This window comes from Girardinichthys multiradiatus, chromosome 13 (assembly GCF_021462225.1).
Source record: "Girardinichthys multiradiatus isolate DD_20200921_A chromosome 13, DD_fGirMul_XY1, whole genome shotgun sequence".
Taxonomy (NCBI): Eukaryota; Metazoa; Chordata; class Actinopteri; order Cyprinodontiformes; family Goodeidae; genus Girardinichthys; species Girardinichthys multiradiatus.
In genome coordinates, this window is record NC_061806.1 from 42,938,898 (window position 1) to 42,961,881 (window position 22,984).

The 22,984-nt window shown below is 44.5% G+C and overlaps 1 protein-coding gene across 1 annotated transcript in view; it reads left to right on the forward strand.

Moving 5' to 3' along the window:
• atp9b (ATPase phospholipid transporting 9B) overlaps positions 1–22,984 on the forward strand; it is a 47,560-nt gene that overhangs the window by 11,128 nt on the left and 13,448 nt on the right. Inside the window, exons 3-15 of the mRNA XM_047383635.1 lie at positions 813–963; positions 5,573–5,686; positions 6,043–6,151; positions 6,583–6,641; positions 7,737–7,788; positions 9,081–9,175; positions 11,544–11,624; positions 13,319–13,394; positions 14,857–14,933; positions 17,888–18,048; positions 18,133–18,275; positions 18,449–18,561; positions 19,883–20,143. Of these exons, the coding sequence (XP_047239591.1) occupies positions 813–963; positions 5,573–5,686; positions 6,043–6,151; positions 6,583–6,641; positions 7,737–7,788; positions 9,081–9,175; positions 11,544–11,624; positions 13,319–13,394; positions 14,857–14,933; positions 17,888–18,048; positions 18,133–18,275; positions 18,449–18,561; positions 19,883–20,143 (1,492 nt within the window). The remainder of the gene's footprint in view (positions 1–812; positions 964–5,572; positions 5,687–6,042; positions 6,152–6,582; positions 6,642–7,736; positions 7,789–9,080; positions 9,176–11,543; positions 11,625–13,318; positions 13,395–14,856; positions 14,934–17,887; positions 18,049–18,132; positions 18,276–18,448; positions 18,562–19,882; positions 20,144–22,984) is intronic.

The following is a 22,984-nucleotide window of genomic DNA, read 5'->3' on the forward strand; positions in this document are numbered from 1 at the left end:
TTTGATTGTGGTTGTTTATAACACTGGTCAAGGATATTAGCCATAAACAGGAAACCTGTAGTGTAGAATAAAAGAAGTAATGGTACTGTACTCCGATGACACAAAGCATAAATTCTCATTTGTTATTCCTGATAACAGCTTTTTTTGGGTTGTTTGTGAAGGTTTAAGTAACTGCACTGTTACTATTGTGTTCTATTGTGATTTGGGCAAAGGGGCCTGGATTAGTTGACCTCATTGGAAGAAAAAACTGATTCAGTTTTGCAGATTTCAACTTTTGTTTGAGAAATCAAGTTTTTAATCTTAGACATGAGTCGTTGACAGAAGTTACATTGAGAGGTCTGCGGCAAGGATAAGTTAAGCATCACATCATCTGCAAAACAACAAATACACAGAAGTGAACATAACAAAAAATCAAACGGGCCTGAGTAAAGACCCCTGAGGCACTCCGCAAGTTAGAAGCACCAAAGAAGGAAGCCCCTAAATCCTTTAAGTGATTTAGTTTAGTACTCAGCCAGGAATCGGTATCTACAGGATGCTGTCTCGCTTCTTCAACCTCAGATCAACAGGTTTATGTTTCAGGAGCAGGTTTGATTTTCCAGAGAACAGAGTATAGACTCAGATTTAAATTTTATTCATTTCAGTTCAAGTTACTAAGATGTTAAAAGTACCGTAATATCTGATCTTTACCTTATTCCCATAATTAATGAAGAGGATCGACCTTTATATTTAACCTCGTCTCCTCCTCCTTCCTGCAGCGTTTTCCTACCTGTGATGATGTTAACATGCAGCCATGTTCTGGTTGTCCTCCTCAGCTGCTGTGACTGTCTGGCTCATATCTGCTGGAGGAAGAAGGAGCTGAAGGCCCGGACCGTTTGGCTCGGATGTCCAGAGAAATGTGAAGAAAAGTACCCAAAAAACGGCATCAAGAACCAGAAGTACAACATCATCACCTTCGTGCCTGGGGTGAGTCAGAACCAAGTTCCCTGAAGTTCGGCGCCGCATTAGAACCTTCTAACAACGTGTATATTTGTTTCTGTTTTTATTTTGCCACTGTTCCATATGTTGTTATTGGGGTTGAGATGGAGAGATGCAGAGTCAGACTGGTTGGTTAACATACAATGAGTCCAAGAGCTTGTGTGGGTTAAAAATCAGTTCTTCAGCTTTGAACCAGAACTGGAACCAGTTTCAGCTTCCAGTTAACTGGAACTCTTGTGTTCATATTGGAGCTCAGGGGTGTCCTTGGCTTGTTGGCGCACGCTCCTGATGTATTTTCCTTCAGGTTTTAAGGAACGCATCATCCAGCAGACGGAGCAAATTCATCCCAAATGAGCTTTTTTATCAGGAAGACGTTTTCACTTTAACAAGAAAAGAGACGCATTTTCTTCTTCTGCACAAAATATGGATCTCCTCAGTGCTTAAGTTCAGTCGGAGAAGTTTAACGGGCTTCTCTGCTAATTTTAACTAAACACGGAACCACATGCAGCCCATAATTCCTCATTCTCATAGTTACGCTATAGAGGAGCTCCTGATGTGTTTCAAGTTATAAGACTGTTTGTTGAATTTCTACTTCAAGGAATTATGGGAGTAGTTTATTCAGAACACAGGTCCAGTCAAAGGCTGTTTTAGACTCATATTGTTCAGCTCTTTGGGACTTTTTAAACCTGAGGCATGTAGCCCGTTTAAAACCAAATCCGCTTCGTTTCCCTCTTGGTTCGGTCCGTTTGTGTTGATATGAACACAGGCATTAGATCAACACAACAGAGACCTTCTGGAGGAGGTGGTCTTGGTACGGTTCCAAACAAACTCTAGAGCGGTTTGTTTAGGTTGTGAAAGTGATCCAACCTTGACCCGACACAGCTACCAAGTGTTAATGCAAGCTTGATCCAAACTCCTTCCTGTTGCCAGGTTAGTGTTGCATTATGGGATGCTAATGGGGGAACTAATGACCAAAGGCGGCAAATGTTTTTTGCAAAGCTCAATGCTACTTTCTCAAAACCCGTTCAGTGTGCTGCTCAGAACTTTAGCCTGAAACGGAACACAGAAGGGTTCTAATGAGATGATTAAATCAGATCACAGAATCTGTTTCCTGTATTCAAAGTTGGTACTTTCCTGGACCAATCTGACACTTAAACGCACTGAACGTTCTGGTTCTGGTTCTGATTCACTCTGAGTTTTCTGTGTGAAAAAAGAAACTGAACCTCTGGAAAACGTTAACAAACTCATCAACTGATCAGAACTAAAGTTTACGAGCTAGAGGTGTAAAAACACCCTAAAATGTAAATAGTTGCATAAAAAATAAAAATAGTTTCGGGCCTAAATGGGGTGATTTTAAAAGCCTTCATTTGACTCTGAGGGTTACTGTTAAATGATTAATTATAGTTTAGTTATTATGTCGCATTAATTCCACAGAAATAACCGCTAAATGTTTATGACTCTATGGGCCATAAACATTTAGTTCTTCTGTCTGTCTTATAAAAGTTGCTTCAGGCTGATTTTCCTTGTCTGACATTAGAAGAAGAAGAAGAACTGGAGAAACTTCGCAGCTTGACATTTAAAAATGAGATGTTTTTGGTTTTTAAGTAATAGAAAATAGAAAAAAGAAATTCAAGTGAAAATATTTAGGTGGGTTTGTTTGTTTTGTCACCTTTTTTTATTTTCCCTTTTTCTTTTCTTCCACTTTATACTTTATACACACTTATAATTCATTCAAGATTTTCATGAATTTTTATTTTATATATTTAATTTTACCATCATGCGGGCCTCCTGCGGGACTCATGCGGGCCTCATGTGGGACTCATGTGGGAATCATGCGGGCCTCATGTGGGACTCATGCGGGCCTCATGTGGGAATCATGCGGGCCTCATGTGGGAATCATGTGGGACTCATGTGGGCCTCATGTGGGAATCATGCGGGCCTCATGTGGGACTCATGTGGGACTCATGTGGGCCTCATGTGGGAATCATGTGGGACTCATGTGGGAATCATGCGGGCCTCATGTGGAAATCATGCGGGCCTCATGTGGGAATCATGCGGGCCTCATGTGGGACTCATGCGGGCCTCATGTGGGAATCATGTGGGACTCATGTGGGCCTCATGTGGGAGTCACGCGGGCCTCATGTGGGACTCATGTGGGACTCATGTGGGCCTCATGTGGGAATCATGTGGGACTCATGTGGGACTCATGTGGGCCTCATGTGGGAGTCACGCGGGCCTCATGTGGGACTCATGCGGGCCTCATGTGGGACTCATGTGGGCCTCATGCGGCACTCCTGCGGGCCTCATGCGGGCCTCGTGGGAATAATGCGGGCCTCATGCGGGACTCATGCGGGCCTCATGTGGGAATCATGCGGGCCTCATGTGGGAATCATGCGGGCCTAATGCCGGGCTCATGTGGGACTCGTTGGCCTCATGCGGGCCTCATGTGGGACTCATGCGGGCCTCATGCGGCATTCCTGCGGGCCTCATGCGGCACTCCTGCGGGCCTCATGCGGGCCTCGTGGGAATAATGCGGGCCTCATGCGGGCCTCATGTGGGAATCATGCGGGCCTCATGTGGGAATCATGCGGGCCTAATGCCGGGCTCATGTGGGACTCGTTGGCCTCATGCGGGCCTCATGTGGGACTCATGCGGGCCTCATGCGGCATTCCTGCGGGCCTCATGCGGCACTCCTGCGGGCCTCATGCGGCACTCCTGCGGGCCTCATGCGGGACTCATGCGGGCCTCATGCGGGACTCTTGTGGGACTCATATTCGAACTCATGTCTGACTCGTGTGGGACAAAGACCTTGCAGAGCGTCCAGACCAGTCAGACCTGTGTGTGAAGTGTCCCTATGATGGTGGATGATATGAAGCCCTGCCAGTTTTGGCTCAGCATTACAGGTCAATAAGACCCCTTTAAAACCCACTGGTAGTGGTAACCGTAATAAATAGTCTCTGGTCATAGTGCAGCACTCCTGCTCTTTCAGTGAAACTTGGTTCCTCACATGTTACCTGTATAAAAAGCCCAGTGGCCTCCCATGCATCTAAATGTTAACTCTTCAGCCTCTAAATTAGAAGTTTACCCTGTCGGGGACATTAGAGATTCATCTGAGATACTTATGAAGAAGCCAATTGGTCCATGATTAAGAGAGCTGCCTTTGGCTCGGTTCATTAAATGTCAACTGTCAATTAGAGACATAGATATTCTCTTGGATGGCGAACCAAACTGCTCTATTATTCTCCCTCTACCTTGAATTATTAAGTACACACAAATTGAGTTTAGCAGGATGCATTTCCCCCTAAAGGTCAGAAGGTTCATTAACTTTAGAGCATCGCCCATTGATCCCATTGTCGTTGGTAATGTTTGACGCAGCGCCTCACTCTCATTATTGCAAACATTACTCAAAATTCGACCTTAGATGAACAGAAGTCCAACATCGTCTGGTTGATTGATGGCAAATGAACAACGTGTGCTGCTGCATTTGGAAAGTCTTTAAGGAATACCACCTGTAACAACATCTGAGTGAGTCAAACTCACCTGGATTTTACTCTTATTGTGTTCATGGAGATTTAAACATATTTAAAAAGGAAACCTAACAGCCAGGTACCCCAGATGAAACCCTTTGATTAACTGATCAGCATTTCAAAGGTGGAAAGACATCAGCAATTACCTTAGAGCTGCCCATCAATCTGGGAAGGGTTATGAGATGATCTCCAAACATCTGAAGTCCATCATTCTGCAGCAATGAAGATCATTTCCAAGAGGAAATTGTCACAGACGGTGCCAATCTTCTCAGGAGTGGCCGTTCCAGCAGATTCAGGCCAAAGTCAGAGCGTGAAGCTCAGAGAAATAATCACTTACCCAAGAGCTCCATCTCAGACTCTGCAGGCCTAAGTTAGCAGGTTAAAGGTCATGAGTAAAACAGTAGGGATGGACAGTTATTGTTTCGTTTATCTTTATTAGGAAAGAAATAATTTCTCCTCCTGTAATAATTACAATAAACTCCTGGTGGTCCAGTTGCTTCCATGAGATCATTACTAACTGCTACGTTTATGCTTCATAATGACTAAATGCAGTTATTATTTACTGTCATGATGTGACGCCGTTTATACCCAGATGTCAGTCAAAGGGCCGAGCGAAGGGCCTAACTTTCAGCGTAGCGGGCCGCTGAAATGCGCTGGCGAGACCCTGACTTCTGAAATGAGCTTGTGGGACCAAAGTAAAGATGTTTGGCCATAAGGCACAGAACCGTGTCTGGAGAAAATCCAACTCAGCAGATCAGCACAAACCGCTCATAGCACTGCTAAAGCACAGCAGTGGAGGGATGATAATTTGGGCTTGTTCTGCAGCAACAGCACCTGGGCTCCTTGCAGTCAATGAGTTAGGGTTAGGCTAACCCTAACCCTAACCCATGAACATATCTGTATGTCAAGGTTTTCAAAGAGGAGACAATCTGTCCTACAGCTGAAGCTTGGACCAAACCGGGTCATCAACAGAACCAAGATCCCAGGTGGCTGAAAATGATGTTTAATGTCGTCTTGCTTGCAGCTCTAACCGTGTTTCTGCTTACGCCGATGAATTTGTGTCTCCTCAGGTTCTCTACCAACAGTTCAAGTTCTTCCTCAATCTGTATTTCCTGGTGGTGGCCTGCTCCCAGTTCGTTCCATCGCTGAAAATCGGATATCTGTACACATACTGGGCCCCTCTGGTTTGTAGAGCATGATTTTATTTATCTAGTTCTCTATATTACACCTTTTTGTGTTTCTCTAACTTATATATATTCTATTTACTTCATTTTCAATGTTTTTATCTATTTTCAGAAATTCTAGGAATATTTTTCTAAAACATTTTTCTTCGTTTTTAAGGTTGAGTTTGGATGATGATTTTAAAGTGCTGGACCAACATTGTTGAATCCTCGGTTTAAAATGTTCTGGTTCTTCTCTGCTGTTTAAATATTGAATGTGTTCTATTATTTTTGATGTAAATCTTTTTAAAGGAGCTGCAGGTCTTGTTTTATTAATATGTTTATTTAAACAGGGCCTTATTATTGCTCTCGTCGCTCAGGGCTTTGTGTTAGCGGTAACGATGGTGCGGGAGGCTGTGGATGAGGCGCGGCGATATCAGCGAGACAAAGAGATGAACTCTCAACTCTACAGCAAACTCACAGTTAGAGGTTAGCAGCACTGAAACATTTGGACCTTCATCTGAGGACCTTGCAGAGTTTGTTGATTCAGAAACTCTCTGCAGAGGTTTGACTCTTGTTGTTGAGTTGATTTGTCATTTTTCCCCCTGCCTGACAGTAGATGATTTGAGATCTTCTTCTTTATTTTCGAATAAAATCAAATATTTTGGGTTTTTATTAAAGAAATATGGAGCTTTGTGCGTCTCTTTAGACTACTATGGTATCGGAACGGTCTAACTGCTGTTGTCGGATCTTCTGACCAGACAGGAAACAGAACTTATGTTTTAATGTAATGGACCTGTTAGATGGGATGGTTTCTTTGAACTGGTATTCATTTCCCAGCTCTTTAAAAGGTGCTTCCGATTCAGTCTTTCTGTTGTTCATCATATTTGTTCCTCTGAAACTTCCTTTTTACCTTTCAGGTAAAATCCAAGTGAAAAGTTCAGATATACAAGTTGGAGACCTGATAATAGTTGATAAGGTAACATGACCTGTTTATATCTGTGCTGACATGGTAGTTATGTAATCTACTCATAATAATAATAATAATATTAATAATAATATATATTTTTTTTATTTAACAAAAACCAAGATCTGCTCTTTGAAAAGCCTGAACCACTTCCTCTGTCTGCAGAAACTTTCTCTTCTTCTATTTTCAAAAAATGTTTTTTTGTTATCGAGCAGTCAGTATCTTACCTGCGACATGAAGTTCTCAAGGTGATCGTTGGTTTGGGAATCAGGGAAGAATTCTTATAGAGGAGTATTTTTTTTATCCTGTAGATTTAGCAAAATTCAGTTTATTTTTTAGTGCAGTTTCATGATTAATGTTCAGATAAATGTTAATCTAAGGGCCATTATTGTTCTTAATAAAATAATTTTATTGGAACTTTGTTCATTAAACAAGAATTACTTTATTGAAACAAAGTAGGAAACAGCAAATTACTGAAGGTTTCAAACATTTGCCTTTTTAAAAAGAGGGTGAACTGCTTCCCAACTTTTTGGGTCAAATATTTTCTGAAAAGGCTAAAAAACAAAGGTGCTGTTCCTAAGATTTTCCATTCAAGAAGATATAAATGTGTCATATCATCCTAAAAATGTCTGCATCAGCTCCATTTGGTGGGGGGCCAATTCCTACCATTCTGGATCTGCGGTCAGGGGCCCCACCAACTTATTCCAATGGCCACAGATGGTCCCCAGGCCACACTTTGGACACCCCCAGTGTAAAGTCTCCCCTGATTGGCTCCTGCTTTGAGCATCTTTTAGCCTGACTCCTCTGTGAGAAGTTCTGCTGCTGCAGGGAAGACACTGACTGCTCAGAACTTCTCCGCACAACCAGGTTGACTAGATCCGACTCATATGATAGGGAATTCATTCAGACCGGATTTACTAGGATTGATTTCAACACATGATGTTCAAGTATTTACAGATATTCTGATAATTATTAGAGCAGCAGCAGCGGTTTACAGTTAAAGCTACAAACCCAGAACTTGTTAAACATCATCATGAATTTAGCTCAGATTAACAGCTGGACTCCAGGTTTTCTGTTTCTGACTTAGGTTTTGAACTCTTTTTGTAGAACCAGAGGATTCCTGCTGACATGATTTTCCTGAGGACGTCGGAGAAAACGGGTCAGTATCCAAACTGGGTTTGTGTCCAACAGGTTGTGTTGGAACGAACAGCACAAACAGAAAGTGTCAGATTAATCATGCAATAACCAGTTAAAGCCACCTGAACGTAGACGGGTCCTCTCTGTATCTCCTGTCATGAAAACATCACTTCTCTTTCAGTCCTTTGAGCTCCTCAGATCAAACCTGCCACTCAGAAGATTCCTCTCACATTGTTCCTGTGACTGATGATCCAGATTACAATAAATCAATGAGCTCATCCTTTTTCCAGAGGAAATGTTCGGAGGACATCATTTCCATCAATCTCTGATGTGTCGATATTCTCCACAGCGAGGCGTCAACGTCTTTGTCCCCCTGAAAACCCATCGTGCTCTTCAGCGTCTCAGATCTCATCTCTGTTTGACTGCGAGGGGCTGAGCTGCCTCTGCAGCACAGAGACGACATGGATCATCCTCCATCATGCTGAAAACCACAGGGAGCGTTTACAGATGCCCTCTGCCCTGCCTGTCCCTTAGAGGCTCCCATCCATCAGCTGTTCCATCCGTATTATTACCTCAGATCAATGCCGGGCAGATGCCTCCAGCACTCTGCTGCTGTAGCTCCTTTAGAGGCTTGTTGATGACTGAGAGAAAGAGCTGGAAATGCAGGAAGGAACTAGCAGGAAGTGAATATTTGTTCCTCAAAGTTCATGTGTTGGTAGTAGAAAAAGTGAGCAGTGTGAGCATCTCTCTGGGATGTCAAAGATCATGCTGAACCCGAACCTGTCCCCTGTGATAGAAGATACCAGGCTGTGTGAGAATCATGTCAGAAAGGTCCAACGATGAATGGATGGCTAGTTTCAGGTGTTCATGCTGATATTATTAGAGCCTGACACTGAAAAGAGGAGAGGAAGAGGAAGATGAGGAAATGAGACGACCCTAGAGGCGCTCCTGGCTGGCCGTCAGCCACAGCAGCAGTCGCTCTACGTGATTTTCCCAAAGATTTCTGACACATCTTGACCTTTCATCAGAGGTCACCTTTGGTTGGGTGTGTGGTGCATCTGTGACACTGCAGGACGACACACTACTGATTAATGCACAACCTTCACCGTCTTCAGATTTAAAATAAACCTTTTCAGATCTTTTCAGCTTACCAGAACTAAAGGATCTGCTGCCAACATCTCAGTACACCTTCAGAGGTCTGGTGCCGTTTTGATATCTAAATGGTGTCCAACACACTGTTAGGCAAGTGGTCATAATGCTGTGCCTAACCGGAATAAAACTGAAGTGTTAACAGCAGTTTGCTTTTTTCCACAGGGGCGTGTTTCATCAGGACGGATCAGCTGGATGGAGAAACCGACTGGAAGCTGAAAGTCGCTGTTTGCTGCACACAGCGCCTCCCTGCAGTCGGGGTACGGAGATCAATGTGAACCTGACTGCTGCTCCATTAAAACACTTCAGATTTAGGTGACATTTCCAGCAGGTTATTGGAGACGGTCGTGTCTGCCGATTAAATCCTGCTTTTCAGGTTGCAGCCCATAAAAAAAAAAGCTCCCACAGAAACAAGTTAGGTTTTAAATAAAGTTTCTTCAGAGAACAGATGGAGGGGATTTGTATCATTCTCCCTGTAAGGAGCAGAATACCATTCAAGGAATTTCAGATCCATCTCACAGCTCTACATCCAGAACCTTCATTTATCACCAGCTGGTAGAACTTCATGGAGCAAGGATCACTTTCACAGACCTGATGTAAACCTCAGAGGAGGCGTCAGCTTCTCTGGGATGGACCATCACACAGTGGGAACATGGAGCAGATGGACCAGTTCTCCAGATGTTGGTTGGAAACGGATCATCCAGCCTGCAGCCTGGCTCTGTGTTGGTAGGAGGTTGCATCATGGTTCTGGATCATTTCCTCTTCTTTGATGCAGGATTGATGCAGAAAAGTCCAGCAGAGATTTTACATCTGCTGCCTTCAGGACCAGATCTTCTCCAGGGGTGTCCAGCATTTTTCACCATATAGACGACAGAAAACCACATTCTAAAGCCTGGGCGAAGAAGAGGAGGGTACAGCTGCTGGACTGGGACAAAGATGACGCCTGTTCTGCTTGGAGTGATGGGAGAAGGAATGTGAGCATTCCTGTGGGAAAACTGCGGAAGCGGCGTTTTGGGGGTTGCATTGCAGTGAAGTGCAGAAGTTAATGATAATGAGCAGATAAAATGAAGCTGATGAGAAAGACCTTCTCCACACTGTCCCGAAGTCATGGGTGTGGGAGAAATGAACCTCAGTGTTAATGTGATCAGTGGGGTTCAAAAACGTTCTGGTCTGAGCTGCAGGTTTCATTTATCGGCCTCCATCCTGATCAACCATCCATTGTCGGGTTTTCTGTGGCAGATTCTGGGTGGTTCTACAGTGACCCACTCAGTTTGTCTCTAAAACCTCAGAATGAACATGAGCCTCCAGTGGGAGTGGAGGAAAATAATCTTCCAGCTGCTCTTGGACCGCTCTGCTCATGTTCTCGCTGGTAGAACATGGCTTAGGGCTTCACGCTCGCCTGAATAATTTAATGCTTGGAATTTAAAGATGACCGTCTCTCTGTACTACAGGAGCCCCGTCTTTCACCCAGAGATCAGAGGGATTCAGCAGGTTAACACTGATTTATGAAATGCAACAGAACTTGGACCTCCTACCAGTTTCTGTCTCTAAACACCTAGTATATGATTTGATAAAATCAGATCACATGCTTTGGAGCCTTTATCTTCAGTTTAATTCTCCAGCGCCAGTCATCTGTTCCTCCTGTCTTACAGGATGTAAATAAAACTGAATTGTCCTCAAAGAAAACCGTAAATCGGTATCGGCCAGGAAGCGTTGGATCAGTACGTCTCTCTTCAGACAATGCAGATGTTTTTCAGAATACGAGCCTAAATGAGCACTTCTGAGATCCTGAATGATGCACCTAAACGCTCTCCTTCAGTTTTATTAAACGACCTGCAAACACAACCTTTGACCTCATATTTAAAAACAATGTTGCACAGATAAAATATTTGAAGGATCCAAAGATGGTTAAGAAGTCATCCTTCTATGTGGTTTGCAGTAATGAGGACGTTGCTCTGGTCTGTGGTGGTAAAGATCATCTGAGCTGAGAGAAGAAGCTCTAGATCAGAGGTGTCTAAGTCCAGACCTGAAGAGCTAATATCCTGCAGCTTTTAGATGCATCCCTTCTCCAAATTATGGCTCGTTACCAGGCCTCTGCAGAGCCGAACGACCCAATGCAGATGAGGGAGTTCAGGTGTTCACATAATGTGAGGAGTGAAATGTTTTGTATATATTTCTCATCAAATTACCACAACTTTAGACTACAAGCACACACACAATATTGGTTTAATTATGTGTAACACAGTTTTTTTAATGTGATGGTGGCCTATTCAAAGCCCAGCTGCAATGTATCCAGAAGGTGAGGCGGCCCCTGGGTGAGGAGAACCTTCTGAGATGTTTGTCATGTAGAAATCTGCATTTCCAGCACAAGCTAATATGGGACGACTTTGTTTCTTCTTAAATGTTTTAAACTTTCTGTTTTATTAATCAGCAAAACAAATAATCTGAGGCAGGAATAAAATAATTTCCCGTTTGGAGAGAAAACTGAAACACATCCTGAGTGGCTTTTAGTTCTGAATTTACAGTAAAATAATGAACACAATAGATTAAATGTAGCCAATTTTAAGAATGTTTTACCCTTTGACTTTAGATGTTTAAAATGTTTTCTCTGGTGTCTTCTGGCTACAGGACCTCTTCTCCATCAGCGCCTATGTCTACGCCCAGAGGCCTCAGCTGGACATTCACAGCTTCGAGGGCAATTTCACCCGGGTACTGCAGCTCGCTGACACTTTTATTACCTGCACAATAAATCTCAAACACTTGCAGATGTCTCCATAGAAACTGCACTGACTTACATGATGGTCCTGGCTGGAAAGTGTTGGCAGGTGACAATAAAGAGGTCCAGTGTGTCCATCTGGGCCGGCGGTTATTTGCTGCAGGCGTCCCTCTTACATCACCGCAGGTCCCTGCAGCCTCGGCTCTTTCCGTCCCATCCTGCTTGTTTCTCAAAGATTTTCTTTTTGTTTTTTATTAATAGCAGATTAGTGCAGCCCCCACAGAGAGGAGAGCTGCAGTACAAAGGGGGCCTTTGTGGTCCGTCTTCAGTCTTGGCCACACACCAGGGTTAGTGAACGAGCACTTCCTGCGTTCATTCATCAAGCATCCCGCAACCTGCCGTTCATTTTTCATGCACCTCTTCCCGTGTTTGAGCGGACTGACAGGACGTGGCCGGTTAGGTATCATAATTATCATGTCAGGCAGGAAAGTCGAGCTGAAACCAGAGCCTGGACTCTACTCCTGATGCAAGACGTTTTCGGTGTTTTTCTTTATTTAAGAGAGACGGCTGAAACAAGAAGCTCTCTTGGGGGCTGATTTATCACTACAATCTCATTTACGTTTCTCCCTCTCTGCTGTTTTTTAAAAGAAGCTTCTACCATCAAGCCAGATCTACTCAGGGTATCAATAAAGGCTCGGCTGGGGCGCAGCAGTCTCTGTAGAGGACTTGTTTCAGTGGATAGGACAGCAGAGGTCAGACATTATCACAAACATGTTCGGTGTCTCAACTATAGATCACTTGTGAGTCGTCCTTCACGCCAGAAAACATTTGAAATACTAAAGGGGAAAAAAGGACAAATCCACCAGCTCGTTAATATTTAACATTTCTCGCCTTCACACAGCTCTCTCGGACCGGACCGGACCTCTGTCACGCCTTGGTTCTTTGGTTTTTCAGCCGGTCCGTTATAGATTAGCTGCTGCTGTGTGGGATCATTTTCCTGTTGACCCAGTTTGTCATATTTGACTCTTGAAAGAGGAGTTCATGGTCCACTCAACGACTCCAAGGTGTAAAACAAGCCCACATCATCAGCCCTCCACCACCGAGCTTTACTGTTGATATGAGATGTTTGTACTCATCTGCTGTGTTTGGTTTCCTCCAAACATGGTTCTGTCCATTATGGTCAAACATCTCTACGTTGGTCTCATCTGTCCAGGGGACTCTGGTCCAGAAGTCCTGCTAGCATCTTGTTTTTAGAGAGAAGAGGCTTTCTCCTTCAACCCTTCCAAACAGCCATACTGGTTCAGTGTCATGACCTTTAACCTGCTAACTGAGGCCTGTGGAGTCTGAGATGGAGCTCTTGGGTGTTTGGTCATTGCTCTGAGCTTCACGCTCTGACCTTGGGCTGAATCTGCTGGGACGTCCACACCTGAGAAGATTGGCAGCTCTCCTAAGTAAACCTAATATTTCATAACAGGTTTGTAGAGTGTGGCTGTTTACACAAAATCACAATCAGCAGAACTGATTAGAAGTTGTTTAGTTGTAGAAATATTTTGCAGCATTTCCTTTGTTTTTACAACTAAATGTTACAAAAAGCAAAAACCTAAAAACAGTTAAGTTGAGCTACGTATAAAAACATCTTAACACAACTGGAAGTGGTTGAAGTGGATTTGTTTCTGGTTGTTTGTAGGACGACACAGACCCACAGATCCACGAGAGTCTGAGTATTGAAAACACTCTGTGGGCCAGCACAGTTGTTGCTTCTGGTAAGTGGACTCCAGCTGTTCTTCCTCAGCTTTTCACTTTTTACAGAAACTCTGCTCGCATCCTCATCATGTAACCAATCACTGAAGAGCCGTTTCTCACCATCCCCTTCATCCTCGGTACATGTTACAGATAAATCAGAACATGAGTCGAGGAGGAAACGGGACCAGGAGGGAGACCTAGACCTCCTCCTACTGAGCACACACTCCAGCTCTCCTGGAGGATCCCTAGTTGTTCCCAGGTCAGAAGGGATCTACAACCCTTCTAGTCCATTCAGAGTCAGCTCCAGGGTCTCCTCACTGTGGGACGTGATGAAGATCTTTAGGCTCTTTGTTACCAGCATCATGTCTTCTTTTGTCCTCAATGTGTCCAGTTTCAAGAACACTCATAATGTTGAAATCTTCTGAGGTTTCATCTACTAGGACAGCTTAGAGAAGGTCTTTTCCATCAACTAAAAATATGTGAACAAGCAGTGAAAGTGCAATGATGGGGCTGTCGTATGTTGGAGAAGCACTGATGAAGACTACTTTGAAACAGGGATGCCTGGATCTGTTTTAGCTGTTGATCACATTCAGTCAGAAAAAATGTGGAAATCCATCATCATTCCTCAGATTAAAGTGAATCTTCTAAGTTTTGTTGTCCAGAGGTTGTTTTTTTTTTTTGACCTTCAGTTTGATTCTTCTGCTGCTTCCTCTGTTACCCACCGTGACTCCCAGAACCTCCTCCCTCGCTCCACCGATTCTCCACAGACTTGGTCTCATCAGTTGACTGCTGATGTTTTCGGTGATGGTTGCAGTATTAATGACCTTCACCAGAAGAGGAAACAAAAGGACTTGAGCACCTCACGTCATCATCATCTTCATCATCCCGTATTCCCTCCCAGTCTCCACTCTTCATCCGCTCCACAGCGGCGTTCCGGGCTTCGTTCTCCCTGGTTTTCACGCTGTCCGGGTCTGGGTCCAGCTGCGATGGGAGAATTAGATGCTTACATGTTCAGCCTGCAGCTCCTCTACATGCTGAGACCTTCTCACCATTTGTCACCCTGCTCACTAATCCTGGAGCTGTCATCATTCATCACTTTTCTCCTGCAGTCCTCTAACTACAACTCTCCTTCCTTCCTTCTCAGCTTCATCTTCACTTCCTTTTCTTTCTTTTTAACCCGTTTATTAGTTTCTCACCATTTTTATAGTTCATGGGTTCTCAGGCTGCATCCAGGTATTATTAGTGGCTTTTTTTCTTCCACTAAGCTCATTTAATATTAACGAGTCATTAATCCTTCCTAATAAGGCCGCTGTAATGAATCGGCAATAAAGATGGGAAGTATTGATCTGAGTTTATGAGCTTCCAGAGGATGGCTGTGAGTTTCCTCTCATGTCATCCTTCACCATGATGAGGACTTTCTGTGTTTGTGTGGGAGCTTCAGGTAATGAGCTGCATCCTTTTCTTTATCTCCATGTTGGACAGGAACCGTGATCGGAGTGGTGATCTACACGGGAAAAGAGACACGGAGTGTTCTGAACACGTCCTGCGCCAAGAACAAGGTGAAGATTTTCCCGTTTCTTCTGGTTACAAACAAGGAGTTTTCCTCTTTAAACCAGAAGGAACAATTAGGATGATTGTTAATTATCTCCATTAAACAGCAGCAGTGGTAGTTTATTCAGTTGGGTAATCCAGAAATGAATCCAGTTAGTTCAGCATTGGTTACTATCAGCATCAACCTCCTGCTAATCATAAATGGACTGAATTTATGAGACCCAGTCACACCGACCACTCGAAGCGCTTTACACTAGAGCCACATTCATACACTCATCTGCATAGATTGCTAGGCAACTTCAGCTTTGATGCCTTGCCCAGGGGCACATGAACATGTGGCAGGAGGCAGCTGGAATCAAACTCACAACTTTCAGGTTTTAAGGCAACGGATCATTCTACTGAGCCACAGTCGCTTTACACAACATGACCCCTTCTGACTTCATCAGGTGCTGATAACAGAGATGGAGGCTCGAGTCATCAGATTTGACTGAGGTCCTGTCTACGTCTCCTGCTGACCCAGACTGAGATGGACCATGTAGGGCCTCAGGAAACCTGTGCAGGTGTTTGGGGTTAATTAGCTGATTAGAGTGAGACGCCAGGACTGCTTGAGCTGTACCTGTACATGTTGTTCAATATGATGCCCTCATATTCGAGGCTCATAGCTTACACTGACATGGAAACTAGAGCGGTTTGTATTCTGTTATAAACCAGATCACATTAGAAAAATAACATTTTACTGTAAAATCTCAGTGTTGTGTTTGGGAGGATGATGTCTTAGTTTAAAATAAGTCCTGAGATGTCCTCCAGAAGATGAAAAGCCTCAGAACAAGAACATTTCTCTTTCTGTAACCTTTTTATAATCCCGCCCTGGTCACTAATCCATCCTGGCGAACAGGAAATGTTTTAAACCTTGACGAGTTGCAGCTAAAGGTCGGGATGAGTTGTTCATTAAAAATGTTTACCACAAGTGGTCCCTGATCAGAGAGATTAATGAAAAGTGAAGCTAAATGTGTCATTTTCTGTTGAAGAGCTGCTCAGATTTGCTTCAGATGGAGACCTGGATCAGTAGGAACCTCAAACCTCTGTGGTCCTGTAGCTCGTTGAGGCTGCAGAAGTATTTTGAAACCTTTGTCTTTTATTAAGAGCGCCGATAGCTGCTGGTTTCTGTGAGCTCTGCAGTTCAGAGCCATTCGATATTTCAAGGAGACGATGTCAGAAGTGTCGATATGGAGACTGGAGATCAGGGAGAGAGTCGATATAGCTCAGTTAAAGTCACAGGAACGTTCTGGCCCGCTGTGACACGGACGAGGACAAAGCTGCAGTAGATCAATGTGGCAGGACACAGAAACACGCTCAAACATTGGTTCCCATCTCACACGTCAGTTACTGCAGCAGATAAAACTTTTAAAATAAAGTGCTTCAGATGCCTCCAAGACTTCATTGTATTGATGGGTGTAAATCCGTCTGATTTCTCAGTTTTATTTCATTTTACACACTAGAAAAACTAATGGATTCAGATGAACAGTTTTTCCTGTTAATCTGAAAATGAAGACTCCTCTGAGGAGAAGCTACAGTCTTGACACAGAAGACTCGTATTGTTGGTCTTTAATGATGTCGACTCAGAAGCTGCTCGGCGTCTGATTCAAGATGTTTGGCTGCTTTTGTTTCTCCGTCATGAATTCATGAGTCATCCTTCCACTGATTGCTGCTGAACATCAGTCTGTCATTTAATGAAGAGCTGATGTAGGGTTGAAGCATCTCTTTAAACTCTTCTTCTATGTTATGAAGAGGATAATTCAGTCTGAGTCTCTAGGTTCTGTTTGAGCTCTTGGATCCACCAGCTAGACCTTCTATTACTTCTAGGTTCTAGACTCCGACTTTGGTTCCGTTGTGAAAACCCGTTTGTGAAGTTTGCCAGACGTTAGCGTTCTTTAGTTTTGGGCCCATGCATATTGATGTTCTGGGGCTGCCTTTCCTCATCAGATTTCACATTCATGTTTGATCGATTTCAGGCAGATCCAGTCGTTCCTTTAGCTTTTAATAGCTCCGGGATGAATGAAGTGAAATATGCACTTTTATTCACTGATAGCATCTTTACGTTGGGGTAATTGAGTCCCTTTTTTGCCCATTGACTGAATGAATAATGACTTCATCTGATCCCTGGCAAGCCTTGGAAAATGGCAGAGGGGATCCTTTGCTTTTCAGGCCTCCTCTCTGTTCTCCTCTTCATTTTTCTTCATTTTAATCCATCCTAACCTGCTATTTTTCTCAATTGCTCAACCATGAAGCATGTGGTGAGGCGGCGGATTGGGGGGTGTACCAGGCCCTCCTCTGTGCTCTGCTGCTGGGAGTTTAAATCAGTCACACTGGTCTCCCAGTTTGCCCAGTCCTCAGGGGAATGCTGTTAAGATGGGGGTGTGAGCAGTGGAGGAATTTTGCAGCTTTTTTCCCCCTGCCCTGCTTGTCTTTATCTGAGGGAGAAGAGATGTTATGTTGTGCTGTTTTTGTAAGCGTGGTGCATCACATGAAAGGCCTCTGTGTCCGAGGCGGCGCTGCCAGAAAGGGGACGGCCGCGTCTTTATTTGACATCTTTTTCCCACATGCTCCATTGGCTGGGAGATGCACTCCAGAAATAAAAGACAATCCTGGCCCCCCTCCTGCTTCCCTGCTCTTTATGGGAACGTCTCTGTGTTTCTGAGGCCTTTTAACCTTCAGCATGTTGATGATGCAGTTTGGAGTTGAGCTGAAAGTTGCAGAGTTTGCATGAAAAAAGGCTTTAAATGATGCTGGCTTTGCTTCAGTGCAGCATGTTGGAAGAAGGTTTCTGGACCTTCTGGAGAACAGAGTCGCCTCCAGAATAAGACGTCAGAAAAGGATTAGCATATTCTCTCATTGTAGACATAATAGCTTTACATTGTTTTAGCAAGCATGCCAGTAACTCTTTGGTTTCGACCCTGTACAGGTGGGCCTTCTGGACCTGGAGCTGAACCGCCTCACAAAAGCCCTGTTTCTGGCTCAGGTGGTTCTCTCTGTCGTCATGGTGGCGCTACAGGGCTTTGTGGGCCCATGGTTCCGGAACCTTTTCCGATTTGTGGTTCTGTTCTCCTACATCATTCCCATCAGGTGCGGTGTGGTTCTGAACGGATCAGTCTCAACACGTGGCTCTAAGAGTGGGAAGTAAAGTGATGTTTGTGTTCTGACGTGCAGCCTGCGGGTTAACCTGGACATGGGGAAGTCCGCGTATGGATGGATGATCACGAAAGACGAAAACATTCCCGGGACTGTGGTCAGAACCAGCACCATCCCTGAAGAACTGGGCCGGCTGGTCTACCTGCTGACAGATAAGACAGGTGGGAGTCATCATCAGTGGCCCAATCAGTACCTGCACCTGATCAAACCCAAATGAGATCAGATTCTGAGAACAGTTCTGTCTGTTTAAACTCTAGATTGGATTTCAATATTGGACCTTGATGGTTCTGGTTGGTTCGGGTTTTAATGTTCAAAATGACTCTCTGACCTGCAGGAACCCTGACACAAAATGAGATGATCTTCAAGCGGCTGCACCTCGGAACCGTCTCCTACGGCACCGACACCATGGACGAGATACAGAGCCACATAATGCAGTCGTACGCGCAGGTGAGCAGCGGTTATCTGAACGTATGGACCAGGGCCCAGTTCATGCTAAACTAGCTTTATCCAGACTGCTTCACGAGGTTCTGGACCTGTTTTAATGTTGAGGTTTATTTAGATTCGTATTCAGTCTAAGACCAGTGAGTCTGAGGTGCTGCAGGTTGCTGGTTTCATTCCCAGTTGGTGCTGGTTTTGTTGCTTTTCGTTAAACCAGAATGCAGACAGTAGGTCTGAGGTTTTACTTTGTTGCATTTTCAGTTATTCTTCAGGATTCATTGAGGTTGGAAATAAAACAAATACAAATTCTTCAGCTTTTAATTCCATATTCTATCAAACGGACTTTAAATCATATGCTGGGAACGGACTGTCCAACCAGTCATCCTTTTACTTTAACCTGAAACCGTCTCCACAGGGCCAAGAATATTCTGCCAGAGCTCATCGCTACAGCTGGCTCCATATCTTTGGAAGAAAACCAGTTTGGGTCTTAACGGGACCAGCTGGTGGTCTGGCTCTCAGGGGTGTGTGTCTAAGGATGCAGCTGAAGTGGATCTTCTTCAGATGATGAAGAGCGGAGCCGATGATCCTGCTGGAGAGTCTCCGCTGTGTTACGTGAAGAACATCGGGAAGGTTTCCTAAAATCCCAGCGGAGATATTTAAACTTGACTCACTGTTGCTCCTTCACTTAAAAACAAGCATCTGAAATTTAACGCCTAAAGTTCACTTTTCTTTTGCTGCCTTTAAAAATGAAATGCAAAGATGATTAGAACCTTTATAAATTCTGAAACTGTCCCGGTTTGGAGTTGAAATGTCCCATGTTTCACTTCCTGACCGCCACTCTGTTTTAATCAGTTTTTATGACGAAGGAATCAAGCGGTTTCCAGGAAAGCTGCTCATATTGTCCATTCATCACTCCGTGTCCCCCGGGTTTTCCTCGCTGGGTGGTTCGGATCTGGCCGCAGTCGGGACAGAATGATATTGTTTGCTGTTGGCCAGCTCCAAACAGCTGCTGGAGCTGGAACCATCTGCCACACACCCTCATGTGTAATCTCAGCTAAGAAGAAATGACTTGGAGCCAAAAATGGGCCGGTGCTGCTCAGCTCAGCCCAGGCACACCTGTTGGTGGTTCTTATTTCCTCCTTAACCTGCTTCACCTCTTTGGGTCTTCAGTCCGATTAAGAGATGGACTTTCTTTTTGTCGTGAATTATGATTAATTCCTTTAAAATATCGAGTTGTGGCAGGTTCTGGTCCAAGAAAACGGATTTGTTTAAATCAGTTCTAAAGTACCTTGGATCCAAAACAAAAGCCAAAGCTCTCACAATGTTTCAGGTGACCTCTCAGCCATTGGGAGGAAGTGCCGGGAGCGCCAGCAGCACCACGCCGTCACAGAAAGCCCAGCCGTCAGGCCCGAAGGTCCGTAAGAGCGTCAGCAGCCGCATCCACGAAGCGGTGAAGGCCATCGCCCTGTGTCACAACGTGACGCCCGTCTACGAGTCCCACGCCGCCGTGAACGGAGAGACGGAGTCTGCGGAGGCCGACCAGGACTTCAGCGATGACAACCGGACCTACCAGGCCTCCAGTCCAGACGAGGTAAAGATGCATCTGAGTTAAACAAAAAGCAGAAGCAGTGATCATGTTGAAAGGTTCTGTCTGATGAGTTTTGGTCAGACTTTGAGGACATCATTAATAATTTGACAGATATCAAACCCAAAATCATTGTTTTACAGCCTGGGAAACTTCAAGTCCTCAGGCAACAGCAAGGTCCCTCCTCAAAGGTCGTGAGGGGTCAAACAAGTGAACTTAGGAAGGAAAGGATTCATAGGTTACAGCATCTTGAACAGATTTTTACCACAACAGATGAGCTCAGTAAACATAACTGCACTCGTTGGTGTTCTTCTGGTCCTCAAGAAGATGATTTTTAACGCTACAGAAAATGTAGCAGATGCCCGTTACTAAGGGTCCCTTAGTAACTGACTTTTAAACTAGTGGGGGTGTGAACGTTAACAGATAGCAGGACCTTTGATTTGGCCAGATTAGGGTCGCCTGAGCATGAAGATAGAAATGAATTAAATTAGCAGATGACACAATTATTTGAAGTGCTTCACTGGATTAAATAACTGACCTACCTTCTCCAATTAAAAATGAAAAGCTTGTGTTTTAGAAAATGGTTTCATTATTTTGTAAGTCAAAGGTTTTCAGGAGTACGAGAGCCTGGGTTTTTCTCTGATGTTTGATGTTTATAGTGTGTTGGTTTGAAGGTGATGAACACACAGTCTGGTAGCTTTCATGTTGATTCAGCAACACTTTCTATTAAGAAAGGCTCAGAGAGCTCGACGTAGAACACGGACAGAACCCGAGGCATCCAGACCCAGTAACAATGAAACTGGTCCTAGAACGAACCCCTGAGGAGCTCCACGGACCACTCAGCCGTTACAGCAAGCCGTTAGTAAGGACATCATCAACAGTGTTTATCTCCAGAGAAATGTGTCTGATGACAAATACCAGAGGGGCTGACCTTTGAACTCATCCCTGTGGCCTCTTTCAGAGCTTGGTCTTAATAATAGAATATGTCAGACCATATCTTCCTCCAAGTCCGAGGTCATGGTTCTCGACCAGAAAAGGGTGGCTTGTCCTCTTCAGGTTGGAGGGGAGTTCCTGCCTCAAGTGGAGGAGTTTAAATATCTCGGGGTCTTGTTCACGAGTGAGGGAAGAATGGAGCAGGAGATCGACAGACGGATTGGTGCGGCTGCTGCAGTAATGGGGGCGTTGTGCCGGTCCGTTGTGGTGAAGAGAGAGCTGAGCCGAAAAGCAAAGCTCTCAATTTACTGGTCGGTCTACGTTCCTACCCTCACCTATGGGCATGAACTTTGGGTCATGACCGAAAGAACGAGATCCTGGATACAAGCGGCTGAAATGAGCTTCCTCCGTAGGGTGGCCGGGCACTCCCTTAGAGATAGGGTGAGGAGCTCGGAGTAGAACCGCTGCTCCTCCACATCGAGAGGAGCCAGTTGAGGTGGCTCGGGCATCTATACCGGATGCCTCAAGCAGAAGACGACGAGTACATATCTTCCTTCTGAAGGTTAGTGGTCCTCCTGGTTCCTCCTGCTGTAAACATGAGAAAGTACCAGGAGGCTCCTTCAGTTTCTCCTGGTTTTAATGTTTATTGGCTGAATGTCAGAGGTCATAAACTCCTGTTGGAGGTTAATCCGTTTGTCGCTGTTTGCTTCCTGGGGATTTATTTCCTCGACTAGAGGAAGAATGCAGCTCGTTCCCTGAAGGCATCTCCATGGCTTTCTGTGAAGCTGGAGCTTTTAGGACAGAGGAACTAGGATGGCCAGGTGGAACACAGGGAAATAGAGTAATGGCATGTTTTGTCAGGATGGACTGGGGGAGGACTTTAGGAGAGATACTTTGTGTTTGTAATCACAATGAAGATAAAAAATAAGATAAATCTGAGTTTACGTTCCTCCTGCGGTTCCTCCTCCACGACTGGCTGATGTGTGTTCATTCCCTGCCTGTTCAGGCTCAGCCGTTCCTCTCTCTGTTGTTTCACTCGCCTCTGGTTGATCAATATTTAATTTTCTCTCTGAGACAGAAAGACGTCGGAGTCTTTGTGGCCGTCGTCGGAACGTTCTCATCATGTCTACTCCTCTTCTTATTCACTTAAAGAATCAGATCAGCTGCCACTGTTGCTTTGGTTGATGTTCATCTTCTCTGATGAAATAAATCACAATTAAAGAGGTGGAACGGACCAGATTCAAAGGTCAGAACTTGGGTCACTGGAGCCGTAGCGTGAGCCATGAACCTTCTGTAACCTTTGACCTTTATAATGTCACAACAACATTTGACCCTCGGCAACACTTGGCGACCATTATCTGTCATTCTTCTGAACGATCCGCATGTTGTCGCAAAGAATCAGCTGCTGCTGAAATGTGAGGTTCTCCTGGAGATCTTTGAATGGTTCTTGTTGTGCTGAGGAACTGGATCTAAGAACTGAACACGTGTTCCCAGCTGATGTGACCTTTCCTGCGTGTCAGATAACTGACACAGTTACGGGTTGAATAAATATAGGTGGCGAGAGAGAGGAAGTTCCTGTTGGAAGGTATAACAAAGAGCTCTGAGAGAACATCTCTGAGGGTCCTCAGAAGGAAACATCTGAGAGAAAGAGAGAATCATCTCTGAGGGACTCCAGTTCCTTGAGGAGAGATTTATTTGAAGCTGTGACCTCTTTGATCCAGTATTTATTGGATCTTTCTGTATCAATTAAATAACAATGAATAAAAGGATTTTTTAGATATTAAGGTTTTAGTCTTTTGGTGGATCATTGTGTCAGAAGGCCTCCTAGAAGCCTCACTTTGTTCCATCATGAGGAGATCCTGAGGATGACTCAGAACTCTTTGGTGGGATTATAAATCCCTTCGAGGAGGAGCT